Here is a 27,327-nt window from a genome sequence, read left to right as displayed (position 1 = left end):
TCATTGTCAAACCTATAAGGCTGCTCTCCTGTGTGGGTTCTCAAGTGCCGTGTTAGGTTCGCAGATCTTGGGAAAATCTTACCACAGTATCTGTTATGAAAAGATATTTATAAGAGAAAAGTCAGCGCAATTACCTATATTTCACTCAAGCTGCTTAGAAGCCAGATGCTTATTTCTGATTTAATTAATCTTGCATGGAACTCACATGTCTTTGTTATTTAAAATTTGCAACAAAGTCATTCTACAGATATAAATAACTCTATAAAGGCTGCCTTATGAGAACCAGTCTGGTTGAATTCGCTCATGTGTAAACAAGCAGTTTATAAAAACAGAGTTGAGTTTTGATGACCCCCTCCATGTGCCTCTTTTATTAACTCTGTATCTTTACATCTGCAAAACTAAACCAGACAAGGAGATAAAAAAATGACAGGAGCCTGTGGTTCTGGGTTGATATAAACAGATTCAAATGTTTTAACTCATTTTACATGTTAGCCACAGTGACAACTCTCTGTACATTGAGTGGTATCAGATCAGACAAGATTCTAAGACCTCATCCATCAAGGTATGTTCCTATAAAAGCTTTTCTGGAAAGAAAGGAACACATTTTCCAAATAGCAGATAAATTGATATGCCTGAGTCAGATGCCACAAATTTCTGAGACAATTCATAAATGATAAGCATGATTTATTTTTAAAAAAGAAAAGAGAAACAAATAAAAGCTTTGCTATACTACTGATGAGTAACAAGGCACTTATTAACTAGTTTTCTCACTTATTGACCTTATTTGTCCTTCATTAAGAGCCTTATTCTTAAATACCATGACAATTAATAAATGTTTGCTTGAGGACAGTAGTATTATACCTTTGGATGAAAATAATTAACGGTGAAAGAAAATTCATAAACATCAAAGTGAAACAAATAGATAGCATTTGGACCATTTCCAACCTCATTTATCACAACCAAACAGCCTGTGTTAAAATTTTCATTTAATAATAATCTTTTAAACCACTATTTTTATATCTCACTAAATAAAGAGTACTTTGAAGTGCTTGAAATCTATCATGGTTGCTATTAATCATCCAACCAAGAATAATTTCCAAAACAAATAGCATGGCCTTTTGAAATCAGAGGGGAGATTTTTGGGAAGCCAGTCATGATTAACTTTGCAGTTACCTGCAGGTATAGCGTTCCTTTCCTTTCCGTAGGAGGTTCTCTGGCAGGGCGTTGGGAGGAGCTCTGAAGTTGAACATGGAGGGAACAGACTGTAGAAGTTCACTGGCCTCTGGTTTCAGGGCACTGAAGCTCTCCAGCTTCTCTGCCATGTTTTCAATGGCCGACATCTGAAAGGCAAAAGCATAAGACCATGAAGGACAGGGCAGAGATCTTTCCTGCTGCAATCATCTCTAGCAAACTAAGAAATCATTATTAATAAAAGGGAAGCATCAAACCCGCTGAGTGCAGAGGCTGTAGAAAGAGATTATAGTGTCCCAATATTAAACAAATGAGAGAATTCATTGACTTTAAAGATAACAAAGGCAGAACCAAGCGTACACAATGTCACATGAACTTTTCCATAAGACCTTAGTCAGATCACTTTATAATAATTTGATATACACTAGAGCAACGAAATACATGAGATAACAAAATGAAGTTACAGATTTTATTAAAGTGAGAGACAGCATTAGTATCATGCTATTCACTAGGCCCACCTGTGAATGACTGCAGGAAGGAAGAAATTAACACATCCTTTCTAGAGGCTGACCAGAACCAAGAGATGTTTGACTCTACCCCTCCCTTTTTAGAACAAAAGAAGTCTGAGTTCTAACTCTGGCAAGATGGTTCTTTGGGACATGAGTCCACCCACTTCTTGGCCTGCAAGCTGACCAAATAAAATATACAGTAAAAAATAGTAAACTGGAAATTATAGGAAAATATTCTGTATGCCTTGCCTAAGTAATAAAAACCATAGAAACTAGAAAGTCCCATGAAAAAAACTCAAAGCATGAAAAACATCAAGAGTTCCAAAGTTACTGCTAGAGCCAAATGTATGTAATGCAGAAAGAAAAATTTAAGTGTGTAAGATGTACTTTATGTTAAATTAATATCAATATACTAGATTTTTAAGTCGGATCATACACAAAGAATTTTGGTAAAATATTAGTTTGTCCTGAAAAAGGATTGAATTGAAATGACACTTCATGATATATTATCATAACGTCGTATTACATTGGCATTACCACACTCTAGGAGCAGTATTCTCAAAGAAAAAGTATCCTGCCTAGTTCTTTTCCTCAAATAACCTAATTTATTGTGCTTATAATCTTCAAGTTTTGTCTATCTGCACACATATTTGACAGAGTCATAATCAGAGGGTGGTATTTACTTTCAAAGTTAGCTTGATTCTTACTATCTATAATTAAGACAGACTCTCTCCTTTCAACCTTCCTAAAATGTTTCTTCCATGCTCACATTTTATTTGGAAGCTGCTTACTACTGAATTTGTAAGAAGAAAAAGCAAACTCTCAGGCCATCTTGTAAAATCAACTCATCCATTGTTTATTTGGTTCTCAGTGCACTCTGCCACTGGAGAACTCAGAAAGCTGCATAAAAGGTGTTTGTATTTTGTATGTTCTGTGTATGTTTCTCCAAAAGCTAGGGCAGGAGACTAGAAGACTTCATGCAAGGATTAAAAATGGTAAAAACTGTACATTCAAGCAACTGATCAACTCAAGAAAATGATACTTCTGCTGATAAGATGGCAAGTCAGAGTTGGAGGCCTAATTTATTTTGAGCTCAGGTTAAAAATAAAAGGCAACAATTTGTATTCAAAAGGATAATTAATAAAATTTATCTTGTGTGGACACATGGCTGGACAGAATACTACTGACTTCTAAAACTAGAGCAAAATCTTAAGTGAATGGCCTAAACATGATTCTCTTCTTACAAAGGGAATATTGTATGCTTGATTTTTCAAACGACTATTCATATTGTAGTTAGCTTTCTTTCTTTTTCCTTTATGCTGGAGCCTGCCCTCTCATTTCATGCCCGGACTCCTAATGCTAGCTACAAATTGCAACGTACAGGGTACCACTGCCAATTTGCCAAATGTCTTTCATCAAACACAGTGCAAAAAATCTCAGAGGAAAGTCAAGATACATTTACTTGTCAGACGACAAATGTGAACGCATTGGGAGGTGGTAGGGGCTGTAAGCTCAGAGGTTTGATTCATAATCACTCAGCTGCTAAAACATTCTCCACAGATGCAAGTGGACAGCACATTTGTCACTATGAAGGATTCTGACACATACTGATCACAGGGCAGAGATATGGAATGATGATGCTGCTCAGAGAGGTTGGCGGAAACTCTGTCCCTAAAGAATGTGGTCATTATTCCCTTCTAGCCAGAGCATTAGCATTTTCATATTACTTTGGATTTTATTTATTAAAAATCAATCCAGAAATATTTTATGATACTATTTTATTTGCATTTATTCCTTCTAATTGTTCTTTTCAGAAAATCATTTTGATAATCCACCCTCCATGCAATAAATTGTCTGAGTGAAAAATGACCTCTGGCCTTCAAGCTGATTAACAGTAACAAGCAAGGGTAAGGGTCATGATCGCATACATTTATGGGGAAGAATAGTAAGTGCAAGGGTGATGATTATAAATGTTTTATTTATGTACATTTAATATTTGAGTAAAGTTTCATTATCTAGTGGTTTTAAATCATTTGAGTGTCCACCCTGCTGACACACAGATTCCTGCGGCAATACATCTTACAGAAACACTTTCCTTTTATATGGAAAATAGCTTACTCATGACTACTATTATTCTCGGCTTTTATCTCGAGCACATATAAACTATAAGTCCTTCAAGTCATTTAACAGCAATTGGCTGTTGAGAAATGTGTCTTGCTTTAGGAGCTACTAATAGCTCCTTTTGAAGAAAGATCACTGTGATTACTTTACCCCAAACTGTTTCACCTTGGGAAAGCATCAAGAAATAAAAAAATATATTATGGACTTGACTAAGTAACAGCATTCTTAAGGATAACAAGAAAAAGAATAGTGGTTACTCAAGTGCCTCCTCTATAAACCACCCCCACCTCTGGCTTCTGGTGTCAAATGAAAAGAAGATTAAATTGGAGTGGGGAAGAAGCAGAGGAAAAAGATGAGAAGTGAGCTGAGGGTAGCTGTTAACACCACACATGCGGACACACACCCACCCACTTTCTTTCCAGCTGCTGCTGCTGCTGAGTCGCTTCAGTTGTGTCCGACTCTGTGCGACCCCATAGATGGCAGCCTACCAGGCTCCGCTGTCCCTGGGATTCTCCAGGCAAGAACACTGGAGTGGGTTGACATTTCCTTCTCCAATGCATGAAAGTGAAAAGTGAAAGTGAAGTTGCTCAGTCGTGTCCGACTCTTAGCAACCCCATGGACTGCAGCCCACCAGGCTCCTCTGTCCATGGCATTTTCCAGGCAAGAGTACTAGAGTGGGGTGCCATTGCATTCTCCGTCTTTCCAGCTGCTAAGTCGTTTCAGTCGTGTCCAACTCTGTGCGACCCCATAGACGGCAGCTCACCAGGCTCCCCCGTCCCTGGGATTCTCCAGGCAAGAACAATGGAGTGGGTTGACATTTCCTTCTCCAATGCATGAAAGTGAAAAGTGAAAGTGAAGTTGCTCAGTCGTGTCCGACTCTTAGTTACCCCATGGACTGCAGCCCACCAGGCTCCTCTGTCCACGGCATTTTCCAGGCAAGAGTACTGGAGTGGGTTGCCATTTCCTTCTCCATCTTTCCAGCTAGCAACCACCAAAGCAACAAAAAAGCCATCACTGAATCCTCTTTTTCATCTTCCTAACATTTGCTCTCATGTACTTAACATCAGCTGAAAAGAATAAATTTCTCCATTAAGAAAGATAGAAGTAACTTGGACAAATACACACTACTATGTATAAAAGAAATAACAAATACAAACCTACTGTATAGCACAGGGAACTCTACTCAATATTCTTTAATGACCTATATGGGAAAAGAATCTAAAAAAGAGTAGATACATGTATATGTATAACTGATTCACTTTGCTATATACCTGAAACTAAACACTGTAAATCAACTATACTCCAATAAAATTAATTTAAAAAAGAATAAGTGACTTAGACATCTGCTAGTTGGGGTAGTTTAGCCATTCTGTGATCAACAATCAGTCCTACAAAACCTCAGCTTCCTCTAGCTATCTAGGCTGATTCACGTGATACTCCTTTTGGAAAAACATTCATTTTGTAGATGTAGTAAGTTTTAACAGTCACTAAAGTCTGACTTGGTATTTCAAAAAATCAGGATGAATTGGGATAAATGAAACAATTTAGCTACAAATACTTTTTAATTATGAAAATAAAAATGAAAGGGACAACATGTACTACAATGAATAGGAAATCTGCTGAAAATAACGGGAAAAAAGAACGCAAAAATCAGATCATATATTTTAGAAAGATATTGCCCTATATCCTATCAATGTCATTGACTAATCTCCAATCGGTAAATGACAGTTTTTTTTTTCCCTATAGAACAGTGATTTTTATTTACATATATTATAGTTGCTGATGGTATCTGCAGCCAGATGTCTGGAAAAGGAAGTTATTTCCCCCCCTTTCAGTCCCCAAGAGGCTATTAACTTTAAACTGACGCAAACTAGTATTTAGACACAATTCCCTAGCTTCTACCAAAAATGTAACTATCTCCCTTGTCAAATAGTTCGTTTTGTAAAAACATTTCAGCAGGCAAGATAACATCAACTGGGTCTGAAGCACTTAGCTTAACATTTTTTTATCTGGCAGCCAATAATTGATGACATAAAGAAGTTTCTCATTAAAACTATTAAAGTGACAATCTGATTATACAAAATGATATGTCCAATGGCACCATGAATTATGTGACCTAATGTTTCACAAATTAGATTACACATGGCTTTATCATAAAACAACTAACTTTTCATAAATAACTTATGATGGGAAAGTTTGTAGATTTGGTAGTTTTCTATATTTATTCACTTGATTATCTTGAGAAATCTTAAAATCATGGCCAGTTGGGGGAGAAATAAATATTCATATTTTATGGTTGTCTCATTCCATGTATCATATTCTGCAGTCATGATTATAAAATTATAGCTTTCAACCACTAAAATTCATAAAATTTAATATTTTAATATTTTCCACGAATATCCATTTTATAATAAAAATATAAATTACTGCTCGGCAACATCTATGATTCAAAGACTGGGAGTGTTTCCAAAGCATTGTCATAGCAGGTGCTATACCATTGCATTATCAGGAAAGGCATCTAACTTAAAATCTGAACTGTCTTTGTAAGTTGTAGCAGCACTGGCCATTTGTATAGGAGACAACACCTTATTCTTGAAGCAGCTAACAGCAAAGCTACCAGCAAGTAAAAGTTAACATTAGAAAGAATGAAGACAGTGCGGCATGATATTTAAGACAAACCCTTGCCAGGGAAGGCAGACCACAAAACACTAGAAATAATAAGCCAGGATAACCAAAGAACAATGCTGTCTACTACACAACTTTGCCTAACAAGGAAGTCTCTGTCTCTTTGCTCTTATACTGTGGAAATAAGTGTAAACCTTAAAAGTTGATAGGATGAGAAAAATCCTTAAAAGTTGATAGGATGAGAAAAATCCACAATTCCTCACATATTCCACAGAAGAAATAAATGGAAGAATTTCTGGTAAAGGAAAACTAACATCAGATAGAGGAAACAGGTAAGTGCCAAAGTGTTCTAATTTAAAATAATTTATATTTAATGTTATGGTGACTAAGGATAAAGTAAACTGTATTCCAAGATTTCATCCATACTTTAAAATCAGTATAATTCTGAGTGAAAAGGAGAATAAAAGAGTAAAAATACATATACTTAGAGGAAATTTTGTAATACAGGCTATTTATATACATTTTCATTGTCTCAAGGTTTATTTGGGAGTGAAACATAAATAAATAGTATTCCTTGTATCTTGAATAAAAAATAAAGCTGTCTCCTAGTGATGTCAACTTACTGTATCTGGAAATATTAATTGAAAGTTGAGGGGAAGGATAAATAGGGAGATTGGGACTGACATATACACACTACTATATATAAAATAAATAATTAATAAGAACCTATTGTATAGCACAGGGAACTCTAAACACTCTGTAATGGCCTATATGAGAAAATAATCTAAAAACAAAGAGTGGATATATATGTATGTATATCTGATTCACTATGCGGTACACCTGAAACTAACACAACACTATAAATCAACTATATTCCAATAAAAACATTTTTAACAGTTTAAAACAGAAAGCTGAATCTCCACACTGTTCTCCATAGTGGCTGTACTAGTTTGCATTCCCACCAACAGTGTATAATAGCCAGGACATGGAAACAACTTAGATGTCCATCAGTAGATGGATAAGAAAGCTGTGATACATATACACAATGGAGTATTACTCAGCCATTAAAAAGAATACATTTGAATCAGTTCTAATGAGATGGATGAAACTGGAGCTGATTATACAGAGTGAAGTAAGCCAGAAAGAAAAACACCAATACAGTATACTAACACATATATATGGGATTTAGAAAGATGGTAATGATAACCCTGTATGCGAGACAGTAAAAGAGACACAGATGTATAGAACAGACTTTTGGACTCTGTGGGAGAGGAAGAGGGTGGGATGATCTGGGAGAATGGCACTGAAACATGTATACTATCATGTAAGAAACGAATCGCCAGTCTATGTGTGATACAGGATACAGGATGCTTGGGGCTGGTGCACGGGGATGATCCAGAGAGATGATATGGGGTGGGAGGTAGAAGGGGGGTTCAGGATTGGGAACTCAAGTACACCCGTGGCGGATTCATGTCAATGTATGGCAAATCCAATACAGTATTGTAAAGTAAAATAAAGTAAAAAGAAAAATAAAATATAAAAAAGAAAAAGAAAGTTGAGGAAGCGGATTGTTGGTGTTGTTGAGTCACTAACTCATGTCTGACTCTTTGAGACACCATGGACTATAGCCCACCAGGTTCCTCTGTCCATGGGATTTCCCAGGTAGAAATATTTTGGAGTGGGTTGCCACTTCCTTCTCCAGGGGATCTTCCAGACTCAGGGATCAAACCCACGTCTCCTGCACTGACAGGCAGATTTTATACTGCTGAGCCACCAGGAAACCTGAAGAAGTGGAACCCAATGCTAAAAGATATATTCTTTAGATAGTTAAAGATTTTTAAACATTTAGTCTTGTGAATCCACACAGCCAGAACCAAGTTCTGCCCTGGGTTATATGGATATGAATTACAATGTCAACTTGGGTCTACACATAAGTTCAGGTTTTATTCTTTCTTAAGGCTTTATCATAAGCATCTTTAACATGCTGGTACAGGCTCCCCCAAATAATTATTGTTTCCACTTAGTGATCCATCTTGAAATCCCTATTAACACACACTCCCAAGTACTTAGAAAGAGTTCTACATCAAGGTACAATTACTATGCAATGGGTTAGATTTAGAGAATAAACTTTCTATAAACAATTTATAGACACTAAATGTCCAACCCAAACTGAAAGTATCTTGCAGCTTGACAAAGATGAAAATCTATCTGCTAAAGCTCTATCATTTAAGGGAAAAGGGCTCAGAAATCTCTCTATGGCAATTTATAATATTAGTTGTTTTCCTTTTAATGCTACATTATTTTAGTCAAAAATATAAATAGAAAACTTACCCAAGTTCTCTGATCAGGCAGTTGGAACTGGGAGCAAAATTGAAACAAAAACAAAAAAATTACTTCTGTATAGGTATCTTTATTGTAATCTATCCTTTGAGAAATTAACATTTATACTAAGTAATTTTTGCTTATCATGTAACTATACCTTGAGTAAAAGCCTTGATAATGAATATTTTTATAACATGGAGTTTTCTCTATTTACCTCAATTAAATTTTAGAATCAAGGTTATAAACCAGAATGGTTTTTTTTTTCCCAAGAAAGCTAAATACTGCTTGCTACCAAATCTTAGCAAAATAGATACTTCCTTTTCATTTGTTTCTACTGACTGCAAAACAAGATTCCTAAATTTTACTTTAATAACTAAAATGTAAGCAATTTCCTGCAAAAAATATCTAGTCTCTTATATTTTTACAGCATTAATGACAAAGAAAATAAATACTCACTCAAATGTGAATCACTGAGTAACAAAAAGGTAGTGTACTTGGAAATAAACTGGTTTCTATTAGCATGGGACCATCAGCAGTTAGAACTCTGAAGAATAGCAATGAAAAGAACTACAAATGTCTAATTATTTGTGACCATTTATGACAAGACTCACTGGTGAAAATGTCAGTGAATTACTGTGTTGCCCAAAAAGTTCAATTGGGTTTTTCTGTAAGATCTTATCGAAAAATCTGAATGAACTTTTTGGTTAACCCAATAGAAGCTATACCAGGTAACACAAATGTTATATCTTTAGAAATATCATTTTGCTTGTTTAAAGGGGATATACCTTGCTTTCTTAGGTTACAGTATCTTTAATAAGGAATATACACAGTTTTTAAGGGTGAAAGATTTACCACAGAAGAAACCTAACACAAGAAACACTTGTTGAAAGCAAAAGAAAGACGGAAGGCGAAAGAGGAAGGGCAAAAGTCTTACGTGATTTTCACATCAACATACACATGAAAACTTGGGAAAAGACCTTAGTCTTTTTCCCAGTTCTTCGGAATACTGTAACAAGTAGACACTTTAAATGAAGAAAGTGAAGACACTTTAAAATGAAGAAAATAAAAAAAGAATGAATAAAGCACAGAAATGGAAGTAAAATAGAGTTTCCATGGTAGATTAACACAAAGCCAAACATCTGAAATTGAAATATATAAATAACTAAAAATAACATTTAAAGTATAGGAAAATCAAACAAAGGTATAATTTATAGCCAGTTTTGTACTAGTATAATTGCCAAGTGATTTCTATGGCAATTCAAATGAGCTGTCAATGTGAATGCAAAGTACCCAAAATGCAAAGTACCCAATGAAATGGACATTCCAAAGATCACAGGGTAATATCATTTCCTCCATCTCACCTCCTGTGGCTGTCATCTTCTTTTCAAAATTATAATCTAAGGTTCCAAATGTAATTTTCAAACACATAGGCAGGGAGAAACCCTATAGTACTTATTTCAGCCTTATGTTAAACTAACTTATTTATAAGAGAAAAATAGAAAGTGAAATAGTGCTCTAGTGGCCTGACAGTGCAAACATACTTCTCTAAGAACTGAATGGAGAGGAATTTAAACCCTGAGAATGATAAAGCCTGTATTTATCTTTTGATTCTGATGTATATGTTCCCATATGTTTTCTGTATTTTTGTCAAGGATTTTAAAAATACATATTTTATTCTAAAAGGCAGTAAAATGGCCTAATAATTTATTTCCAATAAAATTTAATAAATATCCAACTTATTTGTATAAGTGAAAATCAAAGTGTTAGTTGCTCAGTCTTGTCCGACTCTTTGCGACCCCATGAACTATAGCCTGCCAGGCTCCTCTGTGCTTGGGATTCTCCAGGCAAGAATACTGAAGTGCATTACCATTCCCTTCTCCTGGGGATCTTCCAACCCAGGGATCAAACACTGGTCTTCTGCATTGCAGGCAGATTCTTTACCATCTGAGTGAAGTGTCAACTTTCATTGATTAGTAACTATGTACAGGGGAGGCAGGCAGGGGGCGGGGGTTGAGGGGGCAGAATACAAAGACATACAAAAATTGTAAAATTTTTACCATCAGAGAATACCACTACAAAGCATTTACATATCTATTTATAGGTTTTCCCTAAAGCATGGAAAACATGTGCTCTCCTTTTAATTATTATAAAAATCCTAAGAAATAGATAGAGGTAGATAACCCTGAGATAAATAACACTATTCTTATTCTGAAGATGAGGATATAGAAGCCTCAGAGGGACCATGTGATTTGCTCCAAAATACTTTAAATGAAAAATGAAATTGTGAATGGTCTTAACCAAGCACTTATCTACCTACAAAACGATGGCAAGCCCTGGGTGCAGAGGAGGCAAATCCTTTCATTTTGGTGGAATGCTCTGGTGTCCAACAAGGCAGCACCAAGAACACAGCAAGCATCCTTCCAGGCATTTCTAGATACTGATGTATGTCCACCAAAGAAACTGGGCTCAGGAGATGGCAGGAGGGTGTTTTACTGAGACTTCTTCATAGTCAAAACAGAATACTTCTGCATCCAATAATAAAAGAGAGCTTTTCCACCTCTAGATCCTTCCATATGCCAAGCACAGTGCTAAACACGTCATGTATGTGAGCACTGATCGTTTCCGCTGCCCCTAGTAAGGCTGGAAGGGGTAAACGCATTGTACTGACAGAGAAGGCTCGGAGAGATGAACTACATGCCTCAAAATCGAAGCATTTCTGCTAATAAGTAGTGAAGCCTGTTCTAAAGCAGTTATTTCTGGCCCCAAATCCTAGGCAGTTTCTCTTTGTTTTCATTTGTTTATTTATTTGTTTGTAGGAAGGTGGATCTTGAGGCTGTGATGAATTGATACAGTACTAGAAAGAACAAAAAAAGTTCTCCCGAAACTTCAGAACATATGAGGCAGATTTTCTGAAAGAGCAGACCTCGTCTGTGTGCTCAATCGTGTCCAACTCTTTGCGACCCCACAGACTGTAGCCCACCAGGCTCCTCTGTCCATGGGATTTTCCAGGCAAGAATACTGGAGTGGGTTTCCATTTCCTACTCCAGGGGATGTTCCCAACCCAGGGATCGAACCTGAGTCTCCTTTGTCTCCTGCATTGCAGGTGGATCTGTTGAGCCACAGGGAAGCCTAAAGTCTGAAAGGACAGACTGCTCTGAAGGCTTGATGAAAATTGAGGGACCTGAACATCTCTCAGGTGACACTCTTTATGCCCTCTGTATCTCAGTGACATTCAGCCATTACACACAAAAACAGCCACAATGGTTATCAAAATAATGAAATATTTCTGTCGTCATTGATAAATAGCCTTTGCCCCAACTACCCTGAATGTCCTCCTGCTGCCCAGGCCTCCTCCCAAAAGACCCTTCAGACAGCCCACCAGCCAGCAACCAAAGCATGAACAGTTGGCCAGCAAGGGCTTCCAGGACCCAGCTCCCCAATGGCAGGAGCCTATTCTGATTGATCAGTATTCATGACATATGATGTGTTAAATATTTTACTGATCACTGTTGGGTACTGTTCTTACAGCAACATGCAGCAATAGTTAGTCTCATATAACAAGACACGACATTCTGGTGTGGGAAGGACACCCTCTGCCACTGTGCTCCCATAGGAATATTTTCAGTGATCTGAGCGGGTGATTGCTATACTCCCAAGCTCTATACACATGCCTCATCTTTTGCTATCCTTCAGTAATTTTGAGAATATTAAAACATAGTAGATTTTCTATCATTTGATTTAAAATATGCATATACTACATTTACAACAGCTACACGCACATGTAAAGATGTTAGTAGACAAAACTCCCCATTTTCTGAATCAGTAATTTTGCTTTAGCTAGCTAGAAACCTCTGAATTTCAGAGAAGATAGGGACCTTACACCCACTGCTTCATCTAATAAGTAAGGAAACTAAAAGCCAGGTCGACTGAGTCATTCAAAGACACTGAATCCTGGCTTTTTTTTTTCCTCCCTTGAACTACATACCCACAGCACTTAATTCTGAAATGATTAGTTACTAGATTTTAAAGATAACTAGAATATAAAATAGATTGATTTATTGTCATTAAAACTGTAATTAAATGTAATATAATTTAATTATAGTTATAAGGATAACTATAATATCCTTATAAGCATTTAATTAGAAAGTTATCAAGAGAGATATACTTTTTGTACAATATCTGACACAAAAATGTATTTTATGCTCAGGTTTATTAGCCCACGAGACCAACAAGTGCAATTCAGATCAGTCTAAATGTGGAAAATAAGTACCTGATAAACATTTACTGTTTTAGAACTTGCTTTTCCAGAAAATAATTTAAGAAATTCCTTAGTTTTCTACACAAAATGAATACTAACTGGAATATTTCTAACCCTTTTCATACTAAATCATATATTGTTTCAGGTTAAAACAGAGAGAATTTTTGAGCAATGACAGGTCTCTCCACTCAACCCAGAATATGGTATTTCAGCTCTCACACTTTATTGTCCAGAATTTGGGAAAGTGTTTTTAAAAATGAAGAAAGAAGCAGTAGCAGAGAGGGTGATGGTGAGGGGTGGGGGAGGAGTCATATTCCAAGATGATTAAATTTAATTGTTTCATAGCTTTCTGTAAGATAGCTTGCATAGAATTTTCCACCGATTTTATCAGAGAAGCATAAGTTCTGGTTTGAATATACTGGAACAGAACAAATCAGTTAACTCTGTTGTCGAACATTTTCATAAAAGTATTGCTTACTGTCTATAAGGAGCTTGTATCCTTAGTAATCAGTAAATTAAAAATATATATATCATTAAGAAACCAGATTCGAGATACTTATATATTCCTTCTTTCAATAGAATTCTCCACACTTTAATTGATATGTATACTAGTTTTTTAAAAATGACCAAAAATGTGGAGACATAAAGATGAACTAATTAGATAGCACTGCTCTGTATTTTCTTTGCAGTGAGAAATTATACTATTTTGATAAATGGACACAACTCCATCCAGCAAATAGCTCTGTGTATTGTGGTGAATTCTTGTGCAATTACAGAACTTTGCTGGAATGCCCAGTGGTCTCTCGATAAATTCCTTCACCCTCTATGGTAACAACTTGTCAGGTAGACTCATTTCCTGTTTTTATCTAAGCACTAAAAGAACACGAATGACCTTCATGAGTTTGGGACAAATTGCACAGTGATCTATTTCTTACAATCGCAAATTTTTACACATGAAAGACAACTTCAATATTTAATTTCTTAACTGAATTTTGCTCACTCCAAAATACACTTTAGCTCAGGTAAGTACTTAATAGAGAATAACTTAACACTGAAACCATGTTATTTTTACATATATATATTGACTACTTTTTCTTTAAAAAGTTTGGATTTTAATTCTGCTAGAATTTCCTGTGTTCTTCCACATCAGCGTCATAGGAAATCCTAATGTTCTCAAGATTTCTTTCATTTCATTGCACCTGCTTTTCAGGATCAACAAGTTAGTTTACAAGCTTGAAGTCTCAAATTCAAAATACTTACTTGTGGGTGAAATAAGAATCCTGGAGAAGGCCTCAAGTATTTCTCTTTTAAAGCTTCAAGTGGGTCAGTTAGTTTTCTTTTCTCTACTCTGAAAGGTTAAAATTAGATTTTGGAGAAGAATCAGTCTCACAGATCAATCCCTGCATAATCGTTGACATTTAAAACAGCTAACAATAAAGCAAATGGTAGGTTGCCGGGAAGCACACTAATAAAAATATAAAGACATCTGTTTCAGTTCTTGAAGAATACTCGTGGCACTTCTAGGTGCTCAAAGAAAGAAGGTCCTTTTTAAAATGGAAAAATCCTATTCAATGAGTAGTAATACTAATAATAATGAGAAGGAAATGTTAAAAACGAAGTCATGAAATCGGAGGCATCGCTCACAAGTTTGTACCTTTCCATTGCAAATGTAGACAAAAATGCTGGCTGATTTCAAAAGCAGGTGAAGAGGGTTCACTTTGAAAATTAAAGTCATTTTCTATCAATAAGGACTCCCACAAATCATCATTCTATTTCTTTTACATTTATGAATGCCAGCAGGAGAGTTTCTAAGCCTACTACACACCCTGCTAGCCGCTGCTGCTGATAAACAGGGTAGGTGAAACAGGGGTGGTAGGAAGAGGATAAGGAACTTTTTGAAGATAAAGAAAGACTTTATCAAACTTATCTATACAGTGCTTCTTCTTTAGAAATGTTTGCCATTCTATTTTCTATTAAGTATATAGGAAAAGACATTGTGGATTGAATTAATTTCTTTCACCAACTGTTGGTGATTTCATTTTAAAAAATATTCAATAAGTATACTTTTAAAATAGTTTCAAACTGAATAGAAGCAGCTTCTGTGCTAAGTTGCTTCAGTTGTGTCCAACTCTTTGCAACCCTATGGACTGCGGCCTGCCAGGCTCCTCTGTCCCTGGGACTCTGCAGACAGGAATAATGGAGTGGGTTGCTGTGCCCTCCTTCAGGGAATCCTCCTGACTCAGGGATGAAACCTGGGTCACCTGCACCTCCTGCATTGGCAGGTGGGTTCTTTACCACTAGTGCCACCTGGGAAGCCTAGAAGCAGCTCCGACTTCTTAAAATTGCATATATGCTATGTTTTACATATACTCTTTCACTTATTGAAATCAGTGCCCTTATACCCATTTTATGGATGAAGAAAACTTTAAGACATAAGAAAGCTGAGATTTCAACCCAGGTCTTACACTAAAACTGGGTTTAGGTCTTTTATGAGTTTGATGAAATGAGATGCCTAAAGCCTCAGTTGAAACTGTTGTACCAGAGAGAAGACTGATATTAGAGGAAGCAGGTGGAAGGCTGGGAGATGACAGAGAAGAGTGGAAGGGGTATGTGGATGAACTGGAAGTTCATTGCCATTGGGAGGGTCTAAAAAAGAAAGCTTGAGAAATTATCTTCACAAAGGACTGAGACATATCACTGAGTTAGAAATACAACCTTACTGCCCATGTGTAATATATAAGCTACACACAAAATATGGAAGATCTGGTTTTTCCCCCCTTCTTTTTCTTTCTCTGTAAAAGAACTGCCACATAAAAGAAAATACAATCATTGGTTGGAAGGGGGGTGGGGTGAGGGGAGTGCCCAAGCCTGGTAATGACGGCTTTGAGACATTTTTTTATTTTGTCCTTTTCTATGCCCCTTGTCATGTTCAAGTAGGGGCAGTCCTTAATGAACTGGTAATGTTTCTTGGTTAATGAACGTAATGAAGGTAGAAAAAGAGTTTGAAGTGAAAAGACTTTGCAGCTCTGGTACCTACCAAGTTATAGGTGCTCAAAAAAATATTGTGAATGAAGAAATTGAACAAAACTGTCTCTTGATTTAAAAAAAAAAATTAGGCAGAAATATCAAATACTGCCAGCTTAAATAAGTCCAATAAAAAATTGTCTACATTTTCCATTAACTCTTAACGATGTTCATGATTTGAATGAGAAAATAAATGTGAAAATGCTCAGTAATATTTAAAATACATCGCAAGCACTGTTATTGTTGTTTGTACACTTTGAAGAAAACTAGTATTTAAAAACTGAATCATTCTGAATGGTCCAGTGTTAACTGAGAACTGGACCTAAGAGGCTTTTTAGTAAGCATATATTTCCCTGCCCTAAAAAATTTTGGATGCAAAGGAAATTGAATAATGTAGGCATTAAACACAGATGTGTTTTTAAGCCGATCATTCACATCATTTACAAAGCATTTTTGTGATCAATATTTGATTTACAGGGGGCTTCCAAGAGATTTACTTAGAAACAAAATAGGACCAGCACTTATTAAGGTTTGTGTTGGTAGCTTAATAAAGAATAAACTCTCACTCTGTCCCATTTCATTCCAAATAATCTGACCCATTTAAGTACCCACACATATTTGCATTAATCCTTCAGGAGCCTCATTCTTCCGCCACTTGACAACTCGCTTTAAATATGGCTTTCCCATATTTTCCACTTAAAAAAAAATGTGTTTAAAAATAAATTTATTGTCAAGGGAAAGAACTCCATGGGTCTATTCCAAAACCCCAAATTCGGAGACATCCAAAAATAAGTCCAAACCTAATGAGTTGACTTTCTGAATAAAAAATGAATTCACCAGATCAAACAACTTTACTCTGTTTTATAACAACAATAAAAAATGGTTTGTTAAAAGTCATAACTTTAGAGTATAAAAACTACCTTTTGTTTGTCCGTCCACACTTAGCGGTCTCCCAACCTCCCTTACCTGTAAATAGGGTCCATAAAGAAAGGAGTGGGTCTAGCATGCTGTAAGGAACCATCCGACGCTGGTCTTGGTTCAACGTTGCCTCCTTTCTTCTCCCCAAACACGTGGTTTTTACGAGGCTCAGTCAGCTTGGTCCCACTGGCTCTACTCCTACTGCCCATACTTAGATCCAGGGGCTGGTCTTGGCTTGCAGCCGGGGTCGCTGAAGGCTTGGCAGGTACTGGGGTTAAGGGCTTCTCGTCCTTGCGTTTAGTGGTGAGATCAAAGGGAGACTCAGAGCTTCCCTTCTGCAGTTTCTTTACTTCACTTGGTGATTGGGGTTCCATTTTCAAAGGTAACGATCTCAAGTCTCTATCAGGAAATGGGTACATTGATTGAGAGAATGCTGGAAAAAATGGGAGGGGAAACATGGAAGGGTAAGGTAAAGCTCCAACTTTTTTGTCTTGCAGCCCCACCAGTCCTGTTGAACCAAAGTATTTTTCAGCAATAGAAGCAATAGCCTTTATAGAATCATTCACAGCTCCTGACACCGCAGTCTGCTCCTCTAAAGATGGTGAGAAAATGGAATGATTGCTGTATTCTTTCTTATTATGTATTGAAGCCAGATTCTGAAGAGGGCTTACTTTGTCTTTGAACATTTTACCATTTTCTTTAAATTTCTCTTTATCACTTTCAATGTCACTTTCCAGATCAGAGCCCGAGGTTGTTTCCAGGTCACTGCCACTTGGCGTACTGACATCATCAAGGTCACTACTCTCTGACTGGTCACTGATTTTCTCAAGGGGCCTCTCTTCAGAGGACCTCTCGGGCTGGAGCTCCACTGGCTTATTGTCCCCTACAGGTGGGTGTTTAGATAGTGCCTTCAAAATATCCTGTGTAGCTGGCAGTATCTGAGGATGTGTCATGAGGGGACTTTGACTTTTGTTTGTCTGTTCAGTACTTGACAGTCCTTTAACAGGAGAACTAGCAGGTATCAAAGGAGGCCTGTGGTACAAGCCGGAAGGAAATAGACCAGGGAAGCTAAAAGAAAATCCAGGAGCTGTTGGAAAGGTAAGACCAGCAGGATGCCTATTGGCGCCAAAATAGTCAGCAAGGCCCGGGTTGGCATGACTCATATTAACCATGGACGTTTTATCCATAGCTGGGGTTCCAGGAAGTGAAATGCCTTGGCCAAAAAATCCACCTGCCGCAAAATGGTTCTTGCCCTCACAAAACCTCCTGTGTTTATTTAAGGAAGACGTAGTGCTGAACATTTGTCCACAGTCTTTGCACTTGATTTGGGTTCTGCAATCAGCATGCATGCGCTTATGACGACAAAGGTTTGAAAACTGAGTATAGGATTTATGGCAGACCTCACCTGTGTGCAAACAACAAAAAAGAATCTCAGGCTTTATGGCAATTGCTTCTGAATTTAGCAAGTATTACAAGTGGTTTACCCCAAATTTCAATTAGGAAGCCAGGAAAAGACGTTGGAGGCACCAAAGTGGTGCTCCAAACACAGAAAACCCCATTTCACTAGATTCCAAAGCAAGGCATCCAACCTGACAAATGTCTTGAGACAGCACAAATATTTCATATAAATAGATATAAATATTTGTCACCCCCACTACATCATATTTTGCATCATATTTGTGTATTCAAATATTTATTAAAAAGTCAAATTCCAGCATGCACTGATTTCCCAACCCAATGACGACACCAGCAGAATCTTTACAACGTAAATTCTTAAGATCTGCTAAACATGAAACAGAATAGGAATCCCTTTAAAATTTTAGACCATTTATAGATTTCTATATTGTAAGCACCAACACAAAAGAAAACAACCTTCCCCTCCCCCAGAAACTTCACTTTATTCCCTCTTCCCTCGGGGGAAAAAGACTGTGACTGCTCTACCATTATTTAATTTGTATTATATCATATGCTCTCATCATTCACACATCAAAGCCACACAACAATGCACATTGTGTATTCTGAGGCATTTTTAACAATCATTTTCATGATTTGAGAAAGACTGACATAATTTACAATGGCGCTATTTTAAGCCTGCAAAGGAAACTAAATTGAATGTAGCCCATCCTGCATTGCTGGTTCCCATGAACTATGAGCACGTCCTCCGACTTCCCCTCACACCAGTGGTTGTGCTAACCTTCCTGCATTTATGAAACCCCGTCCTTGGGAAACATGTCCACTTGTTGTCATATCTTCACGGGTTATCTTGGGGCTTGACTTGTATGCGGTACTGCCAGCTACGGCAAGCAGGGGAGAGTGCATAGAATGCTCGAATCCAATCAGGGTACAGTAGTGGGTGCGGCTGGAAAAAACCCTCTTCCCCCAGAATTTGCCAAAAAAGTAGAACATCTTCTTCCTCATATATGTCTGAACAGATCTAAATATATTTTAAGACCAAACTCCTTGACCCTTAATAGCTCCTTTGATATGTAGGAATCCCACTCACTCCACAGTCCGGCAAGATTATAGTATCCATTTCCCAAGCATCACATTTTTACATTAGTTTACTAAAGATGAGTCCCCTTTACGTGTGAGCTTACTTTCATGCTTCTGTTCACATTAATCCATGCAGAAACATGATATGCCTTGTTAATAATTGTTGAAACAAATATAAGAAATCAAATTGAAGATAAAACACAACATTTATTTCTTTCATGTGATGACTGCCTTTAAACTCCTAAGTCAAAATAATAACAACTAAAAAAAAAAATTCAAAGAAGATTTTATGAACCTTCAGTCATGCAAAATTCATCTGGAACTTCGGTTATCCCCCACACCACCAAACAGGAAGTACCAAGTGATTCCATATCTATTTCTTTTACTACTAACAATTAAAATGCATTGCTACACATATAAATTGTGCTTAGTAACATTACAGGAGCTTTCAGCTGTGGGATGATTCATGACACTGTAGAGACTAAAACATGCATTTTAACGGGAAGAGAAAACGTGAGTTATTTCTTTTCAAGTCATTCTACTGGAATATTCAACAGAGTCTGCTTTAAAAAGATATACTAGTTAACCATATACAATAAATACACATACTATTTAAATTCTTTGATATAATAATTAAAACCATGTGAACTAGAGAGTAGAAACATAAGACTTTCACTAGTTATACTAATTCAGCTATGAGAAATAACAAGAAATAGTAAACAAAATGTTGATGGAATTCTAAACGTGCACTCATTAAGAAAGTGACACCCCTCCTCTGGGCCGTTAAAAGTCATTGAGAAAATATCCTGACTGGTGTTCAAACAAGGTGTAAGGTTTTGAAAGGTTTGTAATATTTTGGCAAAGAAATATTGCTCTCTACACTTCTTTCTAACAGTGAGAGAGGTTTCAGAAAATCAAGAGTTCCTCTATATGGGAGTAAAAAAAGGTGCATCTGACTTTCCTGGTTGGAGGCTCTATCACACTGACAGTGTTTCTATCAGGTCTCCAGAACTTAGAATCTGGGATGTCTCCATCAGCAGAGGCTTTGTTTTTCTCACTTGAAGGCCAAGCCTGGCCCACCACAAACCACCAAGCCTGCAGGTAAGGGACTCGACTGATGCTGAAGTCTATGCTGTACTGTAATTTTCTCAGTAATAAGGAATTAGCCAGCAGTTAACATTGCATTTTTCTACTTATTAAACAAATTAAGAGGTATTTTGAATATATTCAGCCTATTAGAGCATGTGGTTTCTATTTGGGAAGGCTGGAGGTTTCTGTAAAGGCAGTGAGTAATTACCTTAGCGCTGGTGACTCTGGGCTCAAGCTTGGCGGTACACTGTAATAAGAGACAGTTGCCATAAACACACCAGTGGGGGTAAAGCGTGGTGTGTGGCCTTCTGGTGAGAAACAGATATCAACTCTAGGTGAACCTCCTCCACTCCAAAGTCTCCACACCAACTCCTCTTTTGTTCTGAAATTACATGGCTATTATTCATAATTACCCCATGGTCCTCTGTCAGATTTTATATTTGAAGAATGCCATCTGCTATTTAAATTTACCAATAATTACTGAAAATACAGTCATGGGAAATAGGTCTGCACAATCTGATTGGGAAAGGATACCCTATCATGTTTTAAAGTGAAACACTTGACTTCAACACAATTAAAATTCCATATCCCAGAATCTTAGATGATAGAAATTTCCATTTTTTGACTTTTAAATAGTAGTGAAAGCATTAAATAGGTGATGATAATTCATGTGATCAATTCCTCTCTATTTCCCACCAAAACATAAATGTATCAAAATGTATTTCTGAAAAGTCAGAAATAAATGAATTATGTATGCCTGCAGTACTTGTAAGTACATTTTTAGGGCATTACGACCTAGAGTCAGGAATGTCTTTTTGAGACAAGAAGTCTAAAATTTCCATTGTATATTTTATTTCCCATGACTTTCAACAGAGCTTCCTCAAGAGAGAATAGAGCACCCTTTTGTTTCTCTGCTAGTCCTTTTCAATCCACCCAGGGAACAGAAGAACATATGAGCAAAACGGGATGCTAGCGTAAGCTGGAAAGGGAAAGGAAAGCTCTCATGGGGCTTGGAAACACAAAAGAGAGCTGTGCAAAGGTAAAAAGGAGGCATGTTAGTCTCTGGCATCTCCATGTTGGCACTGAAAACTAGGGTTTTTTTCCATCAGGTCCTGTAGTAGTGTCTCATATACCTACTACAAACCATCAAGTAGCTGTCAGAAAAACTGTTTTGCAAGGATTCCCAAGTCAGAGGATTTGCCAACTCCTGAGTATGCTTCATCCAGTTCTGTGCTTATCTGGATCCAAAATCTGTGTTGAAGTTTGTAACAGCTCAGTGAGTCACTGTGTTTCTATGCCCCGCTGAGCCACGGAGAAGCCCAGAGTTGTTGCCCAGATGGACTGAGAACAACTGATTTTCCATATGAAACATTTCAGCACAATACAGAGAACAGGGGTGGGTGGACAAGAGAAGAAGCAAAAGAGGGCTGAGGTGGACCTGTCCCGAAGCCCTTGGTTACAGGGATATTCTAGGTAGGTGGTCAGATTGAATGGCCCCTGAAAATACACTGTCTGTAAATCTGCTTGAGTGCATGGGGTTAGAGACGCAGCATGTCTAGCATCAAAGGAAAAGTGTTCTGCTTTTCAAGTAACTGAGAACTACTGATCTGCATCCTATGATCAACAACAAAGGGTAGATTAAAGGGTCTTTTATTCCCCCTATCCCCCCGCCCCCCACACACAGCCCAAAACCTACTTGCCAAGTGAGGTTCTTCTAGCTCTTCTGACCCAGAACAGGTTTTTCTCACTTCATTTTGTCTAGTGTATCTGTGATTTGCCGTTTTACAAACCACACACATTTCCAATATAACAAATCTCACAACCTGGGGGGCTTCCTTCACATTATTTAACAATGTGTCTTTTCTCTACCTGTTACTACAGCCCAGGGATCATAGGCAAAATACCATAGATTCTGGTTATAAAAGATTTTCTCATCATAGCAAGTAGCCTGACTGGATGAGACCGTAAGTTGCTAATGCAAAGGCCCCTCATTCAGGGCCACGCAGGGCTCACTCTCCTGATCACAGAGCTTTTCGGATGAGAGACAGATGCAGGAAAGGGGGCTGGAGTGTTGAAAACTTACAGATAAAGGGCTTCACACTGCTGTGGATGTGCTTGTGTTGTTTGAGGCCCGACGAAGTGGCAAACGTTTTGCCACACTCGGGGCACGCGTGGGCCCGGGCACCAACATGCTGAGAGCGGATGTGCCGCTGAAGGTTGCTAGGGTCCGTGAAAACCTGCTAGGAAATGAGTACTGATTAATCAAGAAACTTAATCCTAGGACACAAGAAAGAAGACCAGGAATGACTCAAGAAGGGATTGTGTGTGTCTGTTTAGTTTTTGTTGGTTTTCCCCAAAGACCAAAATAAGGTCATATTTCCAAAGTGTGAGCCTCTCGAGGGTCAGGACTGTAAATTATTCAGCTCTGTAGACTTAGCACAAGTATCCATTAGTATCAGTTGAACAAAATAATTAATGACATTATTAAAGCATACTCAAGGTCTTCTTAATCCTATTTAGAGTGAATGGAATTGAATAGCAAAATACAAACCATGATATTATTTAAAATGGTGTACTATTTCCATCCTTTAAACAAAGATGTACAAAATTGGATGGATTTTGCCTAAAGTATCCCAAATCTACTCGAGGAGTTCCCTTAGGAGTTAAATTCTAACACTGTGTTTTATTAAGTAACCATTCTTTTGGACATTGTACTAAAAAACAAACAAAAAACAAAACAAAACAAAAATAGGGAAAACAAAAAGCTACCCACACATCTGGAAGCAAAATACGTCTAAAGAAAATGTCAAATGTCACAAATTCCACATAAGAAAAGATATTCAAATATCATGAAAAATTTTTGAAGAAAGAAATCAATTTTCATGACACCAGGACATCTTTTAGTTAATTGAGAAACGTGAAAATTTAATGATGTGAATTGCTGTTCTCGCAGTTAAGAGTAATGGTCAAGGGGAAGTGCTTTCAATTTGCTCTTATATTTTGTTCAGCCCAGGTCACTAAGGAACTCCACTTTTAATTAGAACCAAGTCATAACTTATAGTGGGGACTTGGGTGGAAAAATCTGCAAGTATAGGAGTCTCCCATTCTTTCTGACTAGGCATTCAGAAACTGTATGTAACTTCCACACAAACTGCTATTAGAAGAAATCAGTAATGTGCGTTGGATAAAATTTTCATTCTCCATAAAGCTATAAAACAACCCCACTCTGGAAAGCCAGTAGCGGAACCAGGAATTTACCAAGGATGTCTGACACCTAGTTCTGGAACTCACCATTAAGCCTTACTTCCTCCCTTACAAAAATAAAAGGGTACCCACTAAGTGTTTTTGTACACTGTACTAATGCCTTGTAGCATACAACACTCAGTCTCTTTTCTCAAGATATTTATAGCTTCCCTTCTCACGGCTTGCTTTTACATATCGCAGCAAATGATGGATTAGGAGAGAGCAGGACGACAGAGAGAGGCCAAGCAGTCTGCAAGTTCACTGTACCTTGGCGCAGTTCTCACATTCATAGTGCTTTCCACTGTCATGTGACATCTGGTGGCGAATTAAATTGGACTTCCAGTTAAACGCCTTGGGACACTGATCGCACTTGTATTCCCTCTCTTCAGTATGTGACAACATGTGTTTCTCCAAGCTGTTAAGAGAACAATTGATTTAACAGGACATGGTGACTAAGAACACATTAATAAACAGAAAGTCATTTTCTTACTAATCCAACTGGCAATTAAAGAAAGAAGAGGGAAAAGAGTCGAGGCAGGGAAGAAACAGAGGAAACAGGCTTGCAACAGACAAAAGTACATCTTATATTCCTTGGACTGTGCCTCTCAGCAATTCAGAGAAGTGCCCCTGTTGTTAAAAAAACAAATCTGATTCAGCTAGCAGGGATTAGGTGCCAATTTAGGGGCATGATAAACAACTAGCTGTTTGTCCAGTTCTGGATTCATTACACAATTCTAACTGCAACACGTACTGCTGTTACCCACTTAATTCAAACACAAACATTCAAACCGAAAACGTTAAGAGATTGCTTAAGAATAAGCAGGAAACTATCCTATCTAATGTATACAACTCTTACATTGACAAAGGCACTTTTATTCCTACCTATATTACCAACGGGAAAGTGGACTGTAAGTGATCTATTCAACAAGCCACTTCTTAATACAACCAATATAATAGATGGTCGCTTACAGACCGATGAATAAATATACAAGTGCATAGATAAGGTTGGATGGCATCTTCGATGAAATGGACATGAACTTGGGCAAACTGCGGGAGATGGTGAAGGACAGGGAGGCCTGGCGTGCTGCAGTTCATGGGGTGGCAAAGAGTGGGACACAACTGGGCGACTAGACAACAATATAAAAGTAGATATAGACACTGATGGAAACATTACCTAGAAAGAATATATATGCACATATCTTATAACCTAAGGTCATATATATATATATATATATACACACACACACACACACATATATATATATATATACACACACACACACATATATATATATATACAGCCTATGAAATAGGGAAGAAAGAAAAGTATATCATACTGTAAGCAGATGCACCTGTAAAGTCTCTCCAAAGAAAAACAGGGTTAGAATTTTCTCACAAGTATAGCGTCTCTGTTTTAAAACTTAAAATATTTTACCTTCTCAAATGTTCCCCTGTCTCACTAAAATTTGAATACAAAATCTGCACGAATATAATGAAAATTAAATATTATAGATAATGGGTTACTGTGACATTCAGAAGATACTGGCAACATTTTTGTTAATTAAATACACACATATAACACATTTGGGATATTACTCCCAAATAAGGTAACCAGAACTCCTTAGAGAAATGTCCCTTTTCAAACGTGATGCATGAAATACACAAGATGGGCTTCAACATCTTGTCAAGGAAAAAAGCAAGGAAGTTACAGATCATGGCAAAAAAATAAAAAAAAAAAACCTAGGTTGCCAATCTGAAGAGACACCTATTGCCTAAAGATGGGGAAATTTAAGCATCACTAAGAATAATGATCTCATCTTTTAATGATAATAATACTTAAAAACACAAAAATGAAACTTCACCAGTTACCCTGGGAAGATGCTGAGAAGCCAAATCATTGCTCTGAAAACTAGTAAGTAAAGGGGAAAACTCATGCATATATCTCGGCTTTCCTATCTGAACTGTACTTCAGGGGGAGCAAATAATCAAGGAGGGGGAGTTTCTCTGCATAGAGTTAATCCAGACAGTAAATACTGAAACAACAGGGGAATTAGAACACATTCATTTTGCAGCACCTAAAGAATTAATTAATCTAGGCAATCCATTATATGCCTCCTAATGGAAATAAATGATAGTACCAATGAGGTATTCTTCCTAAAACACTGAGCCTAAATCTGATCATAGCTTGGGATGTAACTATGAGTATACAGGAAATAGAGGGGATGGATAAAGATGACCAAAAAATACCAAGGGGATATAACTAGTAGAATACAGCCAGGAGGAAATGCTACAGGAAAAAACACTCAATTTCTTCTATATATAAACTATAATGAGAAAGAGGGACTTACTGACTTTGACTGGGGAAACCTTTAAATTAAGAAATAAGAGAGACACAAACCAATTGCAACGATGGACCTTATTTTGATCTTAATGTAAGCAAAACAAACTCTAAAAATAATAAAATAACTGGGGGAATTTGATCACTGAATATTTGATAGAAATAAGGAACCATTATTTTTAAAGTGAACTTATGTGTTACATATTTTCCACAGACACACACTGAGCTATTTATAAAGAAAATGACATAATGTCCAGGATTTGTTTCAATAAACCAAAATGAGTATAGCTGAGATAAGACTGGTTTTGTGTGACAATTATTGAACCTGAGTACACTACCATCCTCTCTAGTTTTGTGGGTATTTGAAAACTTTCATAATAAAAAGGTATTAAAAAAAAAAAAGTATCATGCATGCAAGCACTGTTTCTTCCCCATGTTTTATTTTTCTGTGAGATGAACACTCTAGGTTTGAGAATCACCACTTCTGTATGCCTAGAATATTTACCCAGTGGCTGTATACATTGTGTGTATCGCAATGTATGTGAAAAAAAAAATGAAATGCCCTTTCTCGTATCTTGACAAATTAGAAACACGTTTCCATATTATTCTCTTTCTCAGTTTCCTCCTTCCAATTCTATTCATATTGGCACATGAACTTATTTTTCCTGCCCTATGAGTCAGTCAACTTGGTAATGCTATTCTATCTGAGCACCAACAGCTATATCTCTGTGAACAAAAAGTACCAGGAGAGTACAGGTGTGTGGAGTCACAAGAATGGCCCTATCTTTATCTACAATATGTAATCCTCTGTTTGTTACACAAGCTGAAATGTTAATCAGAGAGTTAACAGAAAGATATTAGCAATGGCAGTTAACATTGAATTGAGTCAGGGACATCTTCCAAAATCGTTGTGTGATTGCTGTTCTTACTATCGTCTTTAGCAAACTAACAGGGCCTGTCATTTCATGCCATGTATTGTATTCCAATGTTCTTAAATCATAAACTCTGAAACCTAGTGGTTAAAAGAATGCCCTGTATATTGAGATTTTTCCTGTCTCCTAACTCCAAGAGTATGATATTGTTTTAAGGTATAGTACATGGTACACTCTGAAGGACATATATTAAGTTAACCTTAAAAGTGTATTCCAGTATACATTGCTCTGTGTGACCCCATAGATGGCAGCCTACCAGGCTCC

At 37.1% G+C, this 27,327-nt stretch overlaps 1 protein-coding gene across 11 annotated transcripts in view; it reads right to left on the bottom strand.

Annotated features, from left to right (window-relative positions):
• Window positions 1-27,327, bottom strand: part of MECOM (MDS1 and EVI1 complex locus) — a 627,797-nt gene that overhangs the window by 17,529 nt on the left and 582,941 nt on the right. For 6 of the 11 annotated variants that reach the window (XM_005675344.3, XM_013964721.2, XM_005675348.3 and 3 more), the window contains 7 exons: window positions 24,061-24,208; window positions 22,634-22,790; window positions 17,017-18,373; window positions 14,287-14,374; window positions 8,778-8,804; window positions 1,174-1,340; window positions 13-90 (listed from right to left, as the gene is read on the bottom strand). In XM_005675344.3, the coding sequence (XP_005675401.1) occupies window positions 13-90; window positions 1,174-1,340; window positions 8,778-8,804; window positions 14,287-14,374; window positions 17,017-18,373; window positions 22,634-22,790; window positions 24,061-24,208 (2,022 nt within the window). The remainder of the gene's footprint in view (window positions 1-12; window positions 91-1,173; window positions 1,341-8,777; window positions 8,805-14,286; window positions 14,375-17,016; window positions 18,374-22,633; window positions 22,791-24,060; window positions 24,209-27,327) is intronic. The other 5 variants (XM_005675345.2, XM_005675349.2, XM_018048007.1 and 2 more) reach the window with 3 other exon arrangements.

The sequence above is a fragment of the Capra hircus genome, chromosome 1 (assembly GCF_001704415.2).
Source record: "Capra hircus breed San Clemente chromosome 1, ASM170441v1, whole genome shotgun sequence".
NCBI lineage: Eukaryota > Metazoa > Chordata > Mammalia > Artiodactyla > Bovidae > Capra > Capra hircus.
This window is presented reverse-complemented; position numbering and strand designations above follow the sequence as displayed.